At 43.2% G+C, this 17,206-nt stretch overlaps 1 protein-coding gene and 1 pseudogene across 10 annotated transcripts in view; both read left to right on the plus strand.

The window, feature by feature from the left end:
• The first annotated feature begins 869 nt into the window (after window positions 1-869).
• Gm4349 (predicted gene 4349) lies at window positions 870-4,606 on the plus strand (annotated as a pseudogene). Its single transcript, NR_033637.1, has 3 exons — window positions 870-920; window positions 2,075-2,343; window positions 3,808-4,606. The product of NR_033637.1 is annotated as a predicted gene 4349 (transcript).
• A 3,281-nt stretch (window positions 4,607-7,887) lies between these two features.
• The window catches only part of Arnt (aryl hydrocarbon receptor nuclear translocator), a 62,874-nt gene continuing 53,555 nt past the window's right edge, over window positions 7,888-17,206 (plus strand). For 2 of the 9 annotated variants that reach the window (XR_001783643.2, XR_001783644.2), the window contains exon 1: window positions 7,892-8,082. Coding sequence is in view for 5 of the 9 variants with exons in the window: in XM_006500933.3 (XP_006500996.1) it covers window positions 8,058-8,082 (25 nt within the window). In the remaining 4 variants the exon portion in view is untranslated. Of the gene's footprint in view, window positions 8,083-17,206 lie in introns of all 9 variants that reach the window. The other 7 variants (XM_006500930.4, XM_006500931.4, NM_001037737.2 and 4 more) reach the window with 5 other exon arrangements.

Here is a 17,206-nt window from a genome sequence, read left to right on the forward strand (position 1 = left end):
CAGACTGATCTACAAAGTGAGTTCCAGGACAGCCAGGGCTATACAGAGAAACCCTGTCTGGAAAAAACGAAAATAAAATAAAATAAAGAAGGTAGGCCCATCCCCCGCCAGCCCGCCAGCCCATTCTTGGTGCTGAGAGCCAGTCTGTAGGTGATCTACAGGGTGTGTCTCCAGGTCTCAAGGACCTTTCAGCAGGATGCAGTCTTGGAGAAGAGCAAATAGAGCCATCAAGGTCAGAAGGCTCTACCCTAGGTAATCTCCTTCTTAGTGGCAGCAAGGTCAAAGTCTGGATCAGCCTGCTTCAAGGCTGAGGGAGGCTACAGAGGTCGATAGGAGGATCCACGTTGCTCTAAGGCATTCCTTTTTTTTTTTTTTTTTTTTTTTTTTGGGTTTTTGAGACAGGGTTTCTCTGTATAGCCCTGGCTGTCCTGGAATTCACTTTGTAGACCAGGCTGGCCTCAAACTCAGAAATCCGCCTGCCTCTGCCTCCTGAGTGCTGGGATTAAAGGCGTGCGTGTGCCACTACTGCCCCTCTCCTTTTGCTCCCTGTCTCACCCCCCCCCCCCTTTGCCTCCTCACAGCTGTTTGCCCTTGGAAGACTCTGATGAGCCCTTGCTGCTCCCCCGCCCCCCTTCCCCAGGGAGCCACACAGATGGATGCAAAAGCAAGAGGAGTTTATTGTTCCAGGGCACTAGGGCCAACCTGCATCCAAAGGAGAGGGTTCAACCCAGGCAGACTGCTTGGCCAGTTTTTATACAGTTTTCAGGGGTGGACTAGAGCAACAGCCACTAAGCACAATGTGATTGGTAGAACAGTGACTTTTAAACTGATTGGTCCTTAGGCCGTGAGATGGCCAGTCTGTCTGCCTTGAGGAATGTGTCTGCAAGCTCTGAGCTTTCCTTATCTGCATGTGTCCCAAGGTCAGTTCTATCCCCCACCCCACTCCCGTGGTCTTTCTGAGGGATGTCTGAGGAAAGTAGTTCCTCTTTCTTGGGAGAGGAGGGGTGTCTAAGTACTCTACGATCTCTCTCTTCCAGGAGAGGAGGGGTCCGGTGGAATTTCCCTAAGGTCCTGACCTGACCTCTTCACCCTCTCCATCTCTCCTTCAGTTTGCCTGGGTTTGGCAAGGCGGAGCCCTGGAGTAAAACCTGGGGTCGGGGTTGTGAGACGCGGCCCTTGCGGTCGGGCGCCAGAGTTGTGGGGAGGACGGACTGAGGTGCGCTGAGGCCGAGGTGGACCTGGGAGGCTTGGCTGGTGCGAGGCTGGGGCTGTGTGTGGGAACTTGGCGGGAGAGGAGCGAGCCGGGGGCGGGCGGGCCTGAGGCGGCGGCTGCGGGTGGGCGCGAGGCGGTGCGTGGGTGAGGCGGTGCGTCGATGAGGCGCGGGAAAGCAGGAGGGCGGCAGGCTGGAGGCTGCTGCGGTTCTGCGTGGCCCGGGCGGCCAAGCCCCTGTGCGCGTTATTCCGAGTGTGGCTGCTGGGTGGTCGCCATGGCTTCTAGCTTTTGCTCTGCTCACGTAGGGAAGTCCGACCTTTCCTCTCTTCGTCCCTTTTCTTTGCTGGTCGCAGACTCCAGGGCCTGGTGCAGCCGGGAAGCCCACCCCTTGTGCAGCTGCCCTCTTGCATGGCCCTAGGAGGTTTTAAAAGCCACCTTGCCACGGGAAAGCAAAGAGCCGCGAGGAAAAGGAGGACTAAACAACCCGGGTGGAATTAGTTCATTGCGGCTCACCTGTCTCCAGCCGCCGGTGCCTCGGTTAGACTCGGTGTAGTGACAGAGCCAATTAAGGAACAAGTAGCTCCCAGAAGTATCTTCCTTGGTCGATAAGCACTCTTCGGTTTCCTGAAACCTTGTTTTAGCTAGCTCCCTGGTGCGTGTTGGAGTTCTCCAGGGTCTCCCCGCTCTTAGTTGTTACCCAGAGCTTGGGTCTGTGTGAGAAGATGAGGATCCCCGGGAAATCTCCAGATCGCCTTGTGGAGGAGGAGGGGAGAGAACAGAGTTTGCAGGCTTTTGATTATGAGACAGAAATGGTGTGAGCCTCGGTTAGAGTTGTTTTCGCTTCTTGTTCATCCTGCACAGGGCCAAAGCATGTCCTCCCTCCCTGGGTGCATGAGTTTGGCTGCAGCGCCAGCTGCAGCTGACTCTGCAGAGATTGCTGAGCTGCAGCAGGCGGTGGTTGAAGAGCTGGGTATCTCTATGGAGGAACTTCGTCAGTACATTGATGAGGAACTGGAAAAGATGGACTGTATACAGCAGCGCAAGAAGCAGCTCGCAGAGCTGGAGACGTGGGTACTACAGAAAGAGTCTGAAGTGGCTTATGTTGATCGGCTGTTTGATGATGCATCCAGGTAGGGATTCCAGGAAGCAGAAGTAAATGTCCATCTGTGTCCTCCTTGGAGTGACTGTTGTTGTCATTGTCCTAAGCACTTTATACTTTGGCGACTTCAGTCAGGTGGGGCCTTACTCTTCCTCTGAGTTTGTAATGCAGAGTTGCAACACAACACTTTTTCCCTGTGGGTAGCTGCTATGTGATCAGCAGTAGTTAGGTTAAAGGCTTGAATTCCCTTGTCTTCCTCCTGGACTGACCTTCCTTCCTAAGATCCCCAGAAAGTGAAGATTGTAGAGTTGCTGTCTTTTCTGTTTTTCTGAGACAGAATCCCAATACCTAAATCTTGCTGGCCTGCAACTTGCAGAGATCTGCCGACTTTTGCCTCCTAAGAGCTGCAATGAAATGATCCTAGCTTATGCTTGTTGAGTTGATTGGGGTTTCATGAGTAACAGAGTGTGGCCTTGAATTTGCTCCATGATCTTGACTCATGGATAATCCTGTCTTTTTATATTTTGAGTGCTGGGACTATAGTTGTGGGCCACCATGCCCAGTTTATTTTGTGTTTGGGTTATCAATTAGGGCTAAGCAATCATTTGCCAGTTCAGCTACATCCTCAGCCTCTGTTATCTTTAATTGTGAAACATTAAAATTCATAATTCCTCCATAATATATGTTTCAGATCACCAGTGCAATTTAAGATTTTGGATTGTTGAAAGACTAGTTGAAAATTGATGCAGCTATTCATTATATTGACGATATTTGGCTGGACTCACAGAGACCAAACTACCTCTGTCTCTTTACTGGTGAGATTAAAGGGATATTTCACAACACCCAGCAAAATGAAGTTGCTATTTAAAGCTGTCTACTTAGTTCCCAAAGCCACATAGATAATAAGTATTGGATATTCTTATTTTTGTAATAGCGGGTGAAAACTGAACTCTGGCAAGTTGTTTCATAGAATAATTGCATGGAAACAAACTTTATGTGGAAAAAGCATTCTAAATACTTTGGAACATGTAGAGCAAACAGTCTATATTTAAATATACATAATTTCCTGTTACTGTGTTGTGTTTTGTGTGTGTATGTCGGGGGGGGTTGTTTTTTGGTTTTTCTTGTTTCTGTTTTTGTTTTGTTTTATTTTTGAGACCGTTTCTTTCTAACTCTGGCTGTCCTGGAACTACCTCTGTATACCAAATTGGCCTGGAACTCAGAGATCTGCTTGCCTCTGCCTCCTGAGTGCTGGGTTCTGTTTTTGTTCTGTCTAAAGGTTTCTTACTCTGTAGGCCATGCTGGCCATGAACCACTCACTGTATTGACCAAAGTGACCTCAAACCTAGCTAGCCTTGGTTCCTCAGGCTAAGGACTAGGATTACATGTGTGAGCTCAGAGGCTAGGTATTGTATAAATGTATATACATTGTAATGCTCTTGTACCGCACTGTCTCCACTGGCTTTGATCTTTTCTGCATGTGTTCCAATATCAGGGAAGTGACTAACTGTGAGTCTTTGGTGAAGGATTTCTACTCTAAGCTGGGACTACAGTATCATGACAGTAGCTCTGAGGATGAAGCTTCCCGGCCCACAGAGATCATTGAGATTCCTGATGAAGATGATGATGTCCTCAGTATTGATTCAGGTAAATGATGAAGCTTTGGTCAGAAAAGTCTTAGAATGGAAGCTGAAATACTGGAAGACAAGTATGTTGCACGTAAAGAATCACATTGTCATTACTTACTATGCCAAATACCTGACTGACTTATTATGACAACAAGTAAGTATTCTTAGCATCGTAAGTGTTTTCTGTATTCTGATTGCTTCCTTTCCCCATTTCAGATAAGGTATACTTATTTTCTGTCTTTTCCCCCATGTGTTTGTGTGTAGTTTGCCTATGTCTGAGTTTCTTTTTCAGTTATGGTGATCAAATAATCTGACAAAATCATTTGAAGGTTAAGGGGGCTGATCCTGGTTCCAAGTTCCAGATCATATCCATGATGGTCGGGGAAATCACAGTGGCAAAAGCCTAAAGCATCTGGTCACATTGTTCTGCAATCTGGAAACAGAGGGAGTGTCTCATCCTGCTGCTCCTCCAATCACTCTCTTTATTTGTGTATTTATGAAGTCTATGGAATGGTACCACTCACAGTGGGCTGGTCCATGAACACCATGAAACATTTAGTAAATACTTCCCTTGGTAACTTTTTTTTTTGTTTGTTTTGCATTGTGGTTCTGATGTGTGCTATGTATGTAGTACATGAAGCAGTAAACTCTAAGCATCAAGTTACAACAACATCCAGTGTCTTCCTCTATTATGTTCTGACTTAGTGCCATTGGGCTAGTTGGCCACTTGGGGATGTGTTTCTATCCAACAAGCACCAGAGTTACATATTTAGCAATGTTCAGGTTTTGTTTTGTTTTGTTTTTTTTTCCTTTTTTAACATGAATTGGGGGGATTCAAACTCAGATTCGCAAGCTTACAACCCACACTGTTTGTCACTCGGGCTATCTCGGCCTAACCATGTAGGCCAGGCTATCCTCAAACTTGAAGTGATCCTTGTATCATGGTGTATTAGTCAGGGTTCTCTAGAGTCACAGAACTTACAGATAGTCTCTAGATAGTAAAGGAATTTATTGATGACTTACAGTCGGCAGCCCAATTCCCAACAATTGTTCAGTCGCAGCTGTGAATGGAAGTCCAAGGATCTAGCAGTTACTCAGTCTCACGCAGCAAGCAGGCGAAGGAGCAAGAGCAAGAGCTAGACTCCCTTCTTCCAATGTCCTTATATTGTCTCCAGCAGAAGGTGTAGCCCAGATTAAAGGTGTGTTCCACCACACCTTTAATCCCAGATGAAAGGCATAGCCCAGATTAAAGGTGTGTTCCTTAACTCGGAGATTCAATCTTCTGGAATCCATAGCCACTATGGCTCAAGATCTTCAAACCAAGATCCAGATAAGGATCTCCAAGCCTCCAGATAAGGGTCACTGGTGAGCCTTCCAATTCCGGATTGTAGTTCATTCCAAATATTGTCAAGTTGACAACCAGGAATAGCCACTACACATGGCTTTTTTTACTACATGATTATAGGTGTAATCAACATGTCTATTATATACTAAAAAAAAAAAGTTTTTAACCATGACTTTTTGTTTGGTTTTTCAACACATAGTTTCTTTGTGTTAATCATCCTGGCTGCTTTAGATCTTAATTTGTAGACCTGGCTGGCATCCAACTCAAAGAGATCCATTGGCCTCTACCTCCCAAGTACTGGGATTAAAAGCATGTAATGCCAGTGAACTACAATTTCTTATATTAAAGTGTGCCATATAGATGTCATGTTTTGTTTTGTTTTGTTTTGTTTTTGTAAATTTGACACAAGCTAAGATCATCTGAGAGGAGGAAAAGCCATTAAGGCAATGCCTCCATCTTGGCATAGTGGTGCCCCCCTTTAATGCCAGCAAATGAAAGTGTGAAAGCAGGTGGATTTCTATCTGTTCACAACTGTTTGAAACTCCAGGTTAATGGGATCTTTCTTGTCTGTCTAATTGTGTTCCAATACTCAGGTGTACTGACTTAAATGCAGACACATTCACATAATTAAAAATAAAACTATTCAAAACCCCAAGAAAATGTCTAAACAAACCAACCAAACCAACCAAATAACCTAAAGCAAGCAAGCAACCAACAAACGAGAAGCCAGCATGATGTCACTGCGCCTCTCACTGCACCTCTTTTTAGTGAATGGGAGTTAGTTCTCTCCTCGAACCATTGTGTGGCTTTTGGAGAATCCAACTTCAAGTACCTTTAGCTCTTGAGCCATCTTGTCAGTTCTACTTCTAAATGTTTTTAAAATTTTTGTGTATGTGTGAGTGCACATGTTTTGGTGTGAGGAAAGTTGAAGATAATTTGCAGGAGTCCTCTCCTTGTGTAAGTTCAGAGCATTGGATCTTGGGATGTTAGGTGTAGCTGTGTAGTGGAGTCGTCTTTATGGCTAATTAAAAAAATTTTTTTTGGTGAATCAGACTGACAACAAGCCAAAGAGTAGTGCCATATGCTTATAGTTCTAACATTGGAAGGAGAGGGTGAATTCAAGACCATTTTCATCCTCATAGTGAATTTGGGGTCAGTCTAGGCTACATGAGACCTTGTTTCAAAGAACAAAATTACCCTCCTCCCCCCAGTCCACATATACATGGTGATGAATATAATAGACTTTGGGTGTTAGTTTCATTCACTTTGCTTCTCACTACTGGATTAATTTGCAAGGTGGCCTTTGTTTCATGTCTTTGGTTTTTGTTTGTTTTTGAGATAGTGTCTTTCTATATATAGCTCCTGCTGTCTTAGAACTCACTATGTAGACCAGGCTGGCATTGAACTCAGAGAAATTGGCCAGTCTCTGCCTCCTGAGTACTAGGATTAAAGGCATGCATCACTATGCCTGGATCTGTTTGTAGTTCTTTTTTTTTTTTAAATATATATTTTTAAGATTTATTTATTTATTTTATGTATATGAGTACACTGTAGCTGTACAGATGGCTGTGAGCCTTCATGTGGTTATTGGGTATTGACTTTAGGACCTCTGCTTGCTCCAATCAACCTCGCCCACTCCAGTTGGTCGGCTCACTCAGTTCCTGCTTTCTCTGGCCCAAAGATTTATTTATTATTCTAAATAAGTACACTGTAATTGTCTTCAAACACACCAGACGAGGGCGTTAGATCTCATTAGGGGTGGTTGTGGGCCACCATGTGGTTGCTGGGATTTGAACGCAGGACCTCTGAAAGAGCAGTCAGTGCTCTTACCCGCTGAGCCATCTCTCCAGCCCCTGCTTGTAGTTCTTGATTTGTAAAATTATAGAATTTATCTCACAGTGTTTTGAGTCGACATTGTCTGTTCTGAATTGCTCAGTTCTTATAATTAGACATTACGTCTGTGTGTTTACTACCTTGTCATTTTAAAAAAACTTGTGACATAGGACACCTCACTTTTGGAGGGCAGAGAAAGGGACTAGTTTCATTTTGTAGTACAGACTGGTCTTTGCATTCTGAGTTCTGGAATACTTGTTTAATAAAAATTCTTTGTTCGTTGTCTCCATTTCAAATGTTGGCATCTTTGGTACCACGTAATCACCCAGCTTTTTCCTACCAGCTTCAGAGCCAACTCTTAAGAATTAGTTATCGGACTTTTACTAGTGACAAAAGTTCATAAAGAAAAAACAACCTAGAATGGATTAGTGATCCCTGTGTTAGAACCTATAAAGAGGGTTTGCATAACAAATCGTCTGTAGGAAGCATATGCTGATGAGCCCACTAAGAAAGAAAACATTTTAGTAAAATGCTCGTTTTCTTTGCATTTCACTGACGTCAATTTGGTTATGAATCTCTGACGCCGAGAAGGCCGGATTAGGGAAACAGCTGGTTGGCTTCCTAGCTCAGGCTTCCTAGCACTCCTCGGGTCACCGGACTCACTGGCCGAGTCACTAGCCCGGCCTCTATGGCGACTTACTGTTTCTATTGGCCAGTTCTCCCAGGGAGGCTGTCTGGAGACTGACCGCGCCCATAGTTTGGGGCGTGTCTTCTGCCCAGGATGGGGAGGGGGGTGGGCGTCCGCCATCTTGGATTCCGCGGTAGCGGTGGCGGCGGTAAGGTGCCTAATCTGCGGAGTGGCTCTTCCCTCCCCTCCCCCAGCTCGGTGGCGGCTGCCCCTCCCACCGAGGGTGGCGCAGGGACGGTGCCATCTCGACCATGGCGGCGACTACAGCTAACCCAGGTGAGGCGGCAGAAAGGACTGACAAGTGCGGAGAGCCAGAGCAGAGCAGCAGGGCCGTGGCGTTCGGGTGTTGGGGGAGGGGTGTCGAGGAGGCGCCCTGCCCGGAGGACCTGGGGAACGGGTGACGGGTGTTTGGGGGCTCCGTGCCCCAACTTCTGGAGTAGTGGTGGCGCTTGGCCAGCGTCTCCACTCTGCCTGCGGTGTTAGGGAGTGTTGTGGTCTTTTAACCCTCTGCCAGCTGATGTTCCCCTGATGCCTAGTAAGTAACTGGGCAAACTGACTTGGTGTAACTGCGAGCGTAAACTGGGCTATAGACGGGGCCACGTTGACGTTTTGCAAAGTCTTGCTTGATTCTACACTTGGTTTACATTTAAATGGAAAACTTAGTTCTTTGAGAATCTGCTCAGATTCTTGTAACTCCTATACTTTGAAATTTAGGGTTTTAGCGTAGTTATTAGTGTCTTGCTGCTGAAGGCAGAGGTTTGGGTAATGGTAATAGTTCAGGACAGGTCTTTAGTCCAGAACCCAGGTTTAAATCTTGTTAGGTCGAGGTGGAGCAACTCCTGTTCTTTCAGAAAAATGTCCCGCGCCATTTGTCTGTGGACGTCCTCTTGCTTGTTTGTCTGTCTGTCTCTGTCTCTCGTTCATCTTATTTTGAGTCTTGTCTCATTCCAGCCCCCGGTTGACTTTGGATCACTGCAGTCTCCCTCTCAGTCCTTTCTACTGTATTCAGTTACATCTTAGGAAGTATTTCATTTTAGTTGGGCTAATTTACCTTGTTATTTTCCAACAAAGTAAATCCATCATTTCCCAGAAGTCTGTATCATCGAAGAGTTTGGAGGGAGGGTTGTGTAATATTGGTCTCTGCTATTTCACATTGAACTTTTAAATTTTATCTTGTTAATGTACTATATTACAGTAACAGGGTACACACACGTATGTATATACATACACACAATAGCTGAAACACTGGGAAATGTATTGTTTTCCCATTATTTTTGGAAACAGCCTTTTTTTTTAAGAGAGAGAGAGAGAGAGAGAGAGAGAGAGTCCTAGAACTTATATGTAGCCCAGGTTGGCTTCAAATTCATGTGTCAATATCAACTTTAAAAAAAATATTTTTAAGCTTTAGAAATTATGTATATGATAATGTCTACTTGTGAGTGCAGGAATGGGAGGAGTCCAGAATAGGGTGTTGGATCCCCTGCAGCAAGAGTTTCAGGCAGTTGAAAGCCCCGTGATGTGGATGCTAGGAACTGACATTAGGTCCTAGAAGAGTAACACATACTCACAACTACTGAACCTTCCTTTCAGCCCCTGAATATCAGTTTTTTAAATCCTAAATTATTATTTTTTTTACATGAAGATGAAGTAAATTGTCAGGAAACTATTGGAATATTTGATGAATTATAGAATAAAACTATACAACTGAAAAATGTTAGAGAAAATCAGACCTTGTAGCAAAATAGCCCATGTCTGATTAGAGTAAACAAGATTTCAAACTGATCCCATGTTGCAAAATCCTTATATAACTCTTCAGACTGCAAAGTGTCTCTCTTGTTAAGGCCGTAGAGACACGTTAGTAAGTCAGAAGCTTTTCTAGCTGCCCTGTTCTGATTTTAAACCAATTACTAAAACAACACTTTCTTGACCAAATAGTCATTTCCTTATCAATATTAGCTTAAGTCTGTAAGCAGGAAATAGTAATTTTTTTCTATTTTTTTTTCTGAGTGGGGAATTTTGAGAGGCTGGCCTGCAGTGTTCTGTGAAGATCAGGCTGGCCTTGAACTTGCAGTGGTCTTCTTGCTTCTATCTTCAAGTGCTGGAATCACTCGCATGTGCCATCCTATATAAACTATCAAAACTTTTTAAAAAGTACGATTTAAGAATCTTTTTTAATGAAACAGTTGTTTGTTTGTTTGTTTGTTTGTTTTGACTTTGGTTTTTCAAGGCAGGGCTTCTATATGTATCCCTGGCTGTCATGAAACTCACTCTGTAGACCAGGATGGCCTCCAACTCAAGATCTGCTTGCTCCTGCCTCCTGAGTGCTGGATTAAAGCTGTGAGTGTCATCACCAGTAGAAATAATTGATTTTATTTATTGTTATTTGATTGCTTGCTTCTTCAATTTTGAGGTGGGCAGAGTCATCATAGGTACTTACCAAACAGAGGGAGAATAGGCTGGAATTCCTTTAATCTTTGCAGAAGCAGGGGGATATCTTAGTTCATGGCCATCTTGGTCTACAAAGTCAGTTCCATGCTACATAGTGAGACCTTGTTTCAAAATCAAAAGCCAGACCAAACCAAGCAAAAACCTCAAAAGGTGAGGTGTAGGTTCTTAGCAAACCTTTGAAAATTAACCTGAGAATGTAAGAGTTTTCTTAAATTCTAGTCTGCTGTTAGTTATGGCATAGCACCCAGTGGTTCCTGCTGTAGCTGACATCCCTGCGTAGCCTCAGCCTCTTATGAGATGGGATGGTAGGTCTGAGCGGAGAACAGAGAACGACAGACCCAGTGAGACTAACCCCCTGCTCTCTTTACCATCTGCCTTAACTTCCTTTTCCGGGGGCTACATTCCTAGCTCAAGATTTCTTTTTTCCATGTGGAGAATTCTTCCATGTCTTCTAATTTATTGATCCCATGTTCAGTACATGCATGATACTTAAGTCATAAAATAGAGCCTTTTGTTGTTGCTTTTTCCTCCTTCCTTTTTGTGTCAAACAGGATATGTTTTGGCCTGTTGAATTTTGGAAAATTAGATTCACCACTGGAGGTATATACAGTGGGAAATTACTATGTTCAGTGTGCACTTGTACACAGGCCAGAAGACACCGGATATCCACCTCTGTAACTTTCTGTCTTATTCCTTTGAGGCAGAATTTCTTCTTAACTGTGGGCATCTTACTGTGTCACTCTGCCTTATTTCTTCCAGGTCAGGTGTCTCCCTTAACCTGAGGCTTGTGTGTTTTGCTCGGCTGACAGTCAGCAAGGCCTAGCAGTCTTCCTGCCTTGGATCCTCAGAGTGCATGGATTCCTGGTGGATGCAGGATGATGCCAGACTTGTTATGTGGGTTCTGGGATCCAAACTCAGGTCTCCAGATTGTGTAGCAAGTGCTCTTAACCACTGGATCATGTCTTCATTCCACATCCCACCTCCGCTTTTTGAGACAGGATCTGTTACTGGCCTGGAGTGGGCCAAAGAGGATAAACTTCTGGTTAGAGAGCCCCAAGCTCACTGGGTTTCGGCTTTACCAATGCTGGAAATACAAGTAAACGCTACCATGCCTTGTCTTTTCATGTGGGTTCTGGAGATTAACTCAGGACCTTATTGCTTGATTGGCAATTCTTTTTTGATTGAGCTACCAAGCCCTTTATTATTAATTAGTCAGTGTTCTTAATTGCTGGTCATATCTCCAGCCCCACTTTCCCCCCACCCCCCCCCAAAAAAAGATTTTAATTAAATTATGCACATTGGTGTAGTAGTTACTTTTCTGTGGCCATGAAGAGACACCATGACCATGGGAACTTAGAGAAGCATCGCTTTATTAGACTTGAGTTTTCCAGAGGTGAGTCCATGATCACTGTGACTGGAAGCATGGCAGCAGCTGTATTACTTCCAACAAAGCCATACCTCCTAATTCTTCCCAAGACACTAACACCAACTGTGGACCAAGAATTAAAATATAGGAGCCTGTGGGGACCATTCTCATTCAAAAGACCGTAATTACTGCATGTATGTTTGTTCATGTGAGTGCAGGTGCAGAAGAGTGTGTTGATTCTCTTGTAGTGCAATTACAGGTGGTTGTGAGCCATCTAATGTGGGTTCTCAGAACTGAGCTCATGTGTTATGCAGGAATGCCAAGTTGTCTTAACAACTGAGCCATCTCTCCAGCCCCCCAAATCAATCAATTTATCTCTTTTTTTTTTCTTTCTTTTTAAAGGAATTGAACCATTTTACTAACTCAGCAGTTAAAATACAATAAACTTTTTGTTTTTGAGGCAAGTCTCATTTAGACTAGGCTAGGTTGAAACTCACTATGTCTCTGAGGGTGACCTTGAATTTCTTTTTTTCATTTTTTAAGATTTCTTTCTTTTTTTGTTTTTTTGTTTTTCGAGACAGGGTTTCTCTGTATAGCTCTGGCTGTCCTGGAACTCACTCTGTAGACCAGGCTGGCCTCGAACTTAGAAATCCGCTTGCCTCTTATTTCTTGATATTGAGTACACTGTAGCTGTTTTCAGAGACACCAGAAGAGGGCATCAGATCCCATTACAGATGGTTGTGAGCCACCATGTGGTTGGTGGGAATTAAACCCAGGACCTCTAGAAGAGCAGTCAATACTCTTAACCGCTGAACTATCATCTCTCCAGCCCTGATCTTAAATTTCTGATCCAAGTGCTATGATCTTATAGTTACAACCATGCCTGTCTTACCATGTGCTATGGATGGAGCCAGGGCTTGGTGCATGCCTGGCAAGCATTCTACCAACTGAACTGCATACTCAGTGGATAACAGTTTTGGAACGAAACTTCAGTTGGTGTACTTTTATGCAGTAGACTTGTGGTACCAAGTTTTACTCTATTTTCCTAGAATTTAAGAAGTAAAGACTTACGTTGAGAATGGTAGCCGTGTATCAGTAAACAAAAATGGCTGGAGAGTGGTTCTGCCATTAGAAGCAAGCACTGGCTGCTCTTGGAGTTGACTGAGGTTTGGTTCCAGCACATACTGGTGCTACTACCCACAGCTATAATTCCAGTAGATCTATTGCCACCTTCTGGCCTCCATGGACAACAAGCCTGCATGTGTTGCATATATACACACAGGCAAAACATACACATAAAGTCGTTTAAAATACAAAATAGAGAAAAGTTCTCTGATGTTACAATATTATAAAGAATCTTGAAAAATGTTTCCATTATTTGTCCAGTGTTTTGTCAGCTATATAACTGATTTCATCCAGATGTTGTAATAATAAAAGAATGTCTTTAACACCCCTTTGAAAATGTAGGCTTGAACTCAGCAGAGTCTGAGCCAACTCCCCAACCCTCAGGTAGTAGGCACTGCTTGTATAACCTGGTTGAATTGCTTGACTTGCTGTTTTGACAGGGTCTGGGTGTGTGGTTCAGGCTGGACTTAGGCTCTCCATCTCTCCTGAGTGTTTAAGAGATGGACATGAGAACCTCAGCTGGGTAGTGAGTTCAAGGCCACTTCTGGGCTACATGAGACTGCCTCAGCTTCCCCAGTACTAGGATTATAGGCATGACCTACCATGCCTTGCTAAATCCATCTATTTTTAGGATTGCTGTCCTATTTTCCATGATGACTTCAGTAGGTAAATATCAGGGAGTGAGTCCATTGTAAATAAAACAGCACTGTCCTAAAGGGCTTCAGTGCCAGCAAAGATCTGTGAATTCTGAGGGCAGACAAAACTATACAGCAAGAGAGACCATGTCTCAAACAAATAAAAACAAAGGATGATAACTCTTTGATTTTATAGCAAGGAAACAAACCTAGAGAAAGAAATGAACATATTTATTAAGTATTTATTATTTTTCTCTGTGTCCAGGCTATACTTTAGTATTTTGTTGGTTACTCATTATATTATTTATTTTTAAAATATTTATTTGCTTTATGTGTATATGCGTGCCTGAGTGTATGTCTGTACCACATGGGTTTAGAAGACTTCAGAGGTCAAAAGAGGAGGACTTTTTAAGTCCCCTGGAACTGGAGTTACAGATGTTTGTGAGCCACCATGTGGGTGCTGGGAATTGAACCTGGGTCTCTGCAAGAACAGTCAGTTTCTTAACCCCTGAGATATCTCTGTAGTTCTTATTCTCTGTATCATAAAGTCTCTTCTATTTACTCCCTCCACAATTTTTAAAACTTTATACCTTCCTTCTAAGCATGGCGGTGCACACCATTAATCCGAGCACTTGGGAGGCAAAGGCGGGTGGATCAGTGCGAGTTCAAGGCTAGCCTGGTCTACAAATCCAGTCTAGGACAGCCAGGGCTGTTACACAGAGAAACCCTGACTCCAAAAACAAAATTATACTTTAACTTTTATATTTCTCCTTTTCATTTTTACAGTAGTTGGGTGACCACAGTAAGTTTTTCCTGAGACAGGCTCTCAAATACCATGCTGGCCTTAATCTTACTATCCTAAGCTAGGGCTTGAACTTCCAGACCCTACTGCTTATACCTCTGTAGTGGTGGGATTAGAGTTAGGTGCCATCACTCCAGGGCTATTGGGCTCAAGATAGGGGCTTCATGCCTGCCAGGCAAATACCTAGCTGAGCTACATGGGTTCCAGGTCAGTCAGAACTAGGGTGAGGTCCTGTCTTAAAAAAAAATAATAATAATAAAATTGGGCCAGGGATGCAGCTTAGTTAGAAGAACCCTTGTGTGTCAGATACAAGATCCTAAGTCTCATTCCTAGTACATTGCAAACCCCACCTCCCTCCAAACACCAAAGGGTTTCTAAGCTGGATAAGGTGGTGGCCTATATCTGTTTTTTCTTTGTTTTTTCCTTTGAGAACGAGTGTAATTTAGCTGGCCTAAAATTTCATGTGAACTTCCTGTGATTCTCCTACCGTCTCCTCAGTGCTGGAATTACAGGCTACACTACTGACAAAGCAAGTCCGTTCTGTCAGAAGATTCCTTCAGTTGACTGCTTTTTTCATATATATTTAGTTTTTCATTTCCCATGAAGGGGGAGTCAGTATTTTCCATTTTTTTCCATGTGAGTTGATATCAGTAAACCTTAAGTTCAGATATGTAAATGCATATATATGTGTGTAGACAAACAACTCCATCAACTTTGGTGTCTGTTTTTGAGACAGGGTCTTACCATGTAGCTTTAGCTATCCTCGATCTTGCTATGTGGACCAGGCTGGTCTAGAACTTAAATTAACCTGCTTTTGCCTCCCATGTGCTGATATTAAAGGTATCCACCACCCTATCTAGTAATTTTGTTTTTTAGACTTATTTTTTAATTGTATATATGTATATGTGAGTTCAGGTGCCCTTGAAGGTCAGAAGAGGTGTTGGGTCCTCTGGTGCTGGAGTTCCAGATTGAGCTTCCAGGTGTAGGGAACAGAGGAAGTCCTGAGTAACTGCATTGTTGACATGCACGTGGCCATATTGAGGTCTCCAAGGCCACAGACCCATGGGAGATTGACAAAGCCATTACCCATATGGCCAGGCTAAAGAGAGTGACAAAGCTCTTCTGAATTCTAGTATGAGTGTGTTAGTGTGTGCTTACATGTGTATAAATGTATGTGTGTGTATGTGCGCATATGTGCGCGTGTGGAGTCTGGCTTTCCCTCATCCGTCTACCTCTCTTACCCAAGTCTGGGGTTTTATATGTGTGCCACTATACCTGCCTTGTAGATGACTAACTCCTATTTGGTAATCTTTTGTAAAGTATTTTAGTATCAGTTTTCAGAAAGAATATTGGTTTATAATTGGCATATTTTTTACTGTTTGTTTTGTTGTGATATCAGATTAATACTAGAATCATCAGTAAAATGAGGCCAGGAGAGGATATCACATCCAAATATTTTCTTGAAGAGACTATGTAGAACTCATAGTAAAGTAATTTGAACCTGGATATTTCTTTTTGGAGTACAGTTGTAGAACTATTATTATTATTATTATTATTATTGAGACAGGGTTTCTCTTTGTAGCCCTGGCTGTCCTAGAAATTACTCTGTAGACCAGGCTGGTCTTGAATTCAAGAGATCCACCTATCTCTGCCTCTGGGCTTAAAGTCGTGCACCACTGCTGCATGGCTATTACATTTGTTTATTTATTTTTATATTTAGTCAGTTATAATTGTATGGGCTTTTCCTAGTGTTGTTGGTCTTGAAGTAAAAGCTTAATGATTGATTTTGTTTTGTTTTTTAAGATGTATGTGTGTGTGTGTGTCTGTGTGTGTCTGTGTTATTATATATATGTGCCCTTGGAGGCCAGAAGAGAAACTCTGGAACTAGAGTTTCAGGTGACTGGATTATCTGCCGTGGTGCTAGGGATAGAACTTTGGGCTTTTGGAAGGGAGCCATCTTGCTAACCCTTTGCTTTGTTGCTTTTTGTTTTCTGTGATACAGCAGTGTTGTAAATTGCTTACCAGGTAGAGTTTTAATTGTCTCCCGTAATTTTAATTTTGCTATATTGTATTTAAATTTTTTGTTTATTGTTGTTATTATTCCTCCTCCTCTCCCTCCTCTTCTTCTTCTCTCTCTCTCTCTCTCTCTCTCTCTTGCTCTCTCGCTCTCTCGCTCTCTCTGTATGCGTGTGACACATTTTTCTAAGTCAGTTTTCTCCTACTGTGGGTTCAAGGGCAGAACTTTGATCAGATTTGCATGGCTGGTACTTTTTCTCTCTGAGTCACACTGTCAGCTCTCTAGTATATTTTTGTTTTATGCACTTGTGCATATCTGTGTATGTGCTTGGAGTGCAGTGCCCTTAGAGACCAAACAAGGATGTAGGATCCTCTAGAGCAAGAGGTACCTGTGTTTGTGAGCAGCCCAACATGGTGCCTTGAAGAACTCTGCAAGAGCAGAGCTTGTGCCTCACTTACATTTAGTTAAGCTTGTGACAGTTTTCTTTTGAGACTTTGACTCATTCATTAATTGTATTGTATTTTTTTCATGTTTGTAGAGATTTTCCTATCTTTTTCCTTCCTTCTTTCCTTCCTTCCTTCCTTCCTTCCTTCCTTCCTTCCTTCCTTTCTTTCTTTCTTTCTTTTTTTGAGACAGGGTTTCTCTGTGTAGCCCTGGCTGTTCTGAAACTCACTCTGTAGACCAGGCTGGCCTCAAACTCAGAAATTCACCTGCCTCTGCCTCCCAAGTGCTAGGATTAAAGGCGTGCGCCACCATGCCCGGCTTTTTTTTTTTTTTTTTTAAGATTTATTTATTTATTTTATGTATTTGAGTCAGATGATCGTGATCCATCATGTGGTTGCTGGGAATTGAACTCAGACCTCTGCTCGCTCTAACCCAAAGATTTATTTATTGTTATATGTAAGTACACTGTAGCTGACTTCAGACACTCCAGAAGAGGGCACCAGATTCCATTACGGATGGTGGTGAGACACCATGTGGTTGCTGGGAATTGAACTCAGGACCTC

Source organism: Mus musculus, chromosome 3 (assembly GCF_000001635.26).
Source record: "Mus musculus strain C57BL/6J chromosome 3, GRCm38.p6 C57BL/6J".
NCBI classification, from domain to species: domain Eukaryota; kingdom Metazoa; phylum Chordata; class Mammalia; order Rodentia; family Muridae; genus Mus; species Mus musculus.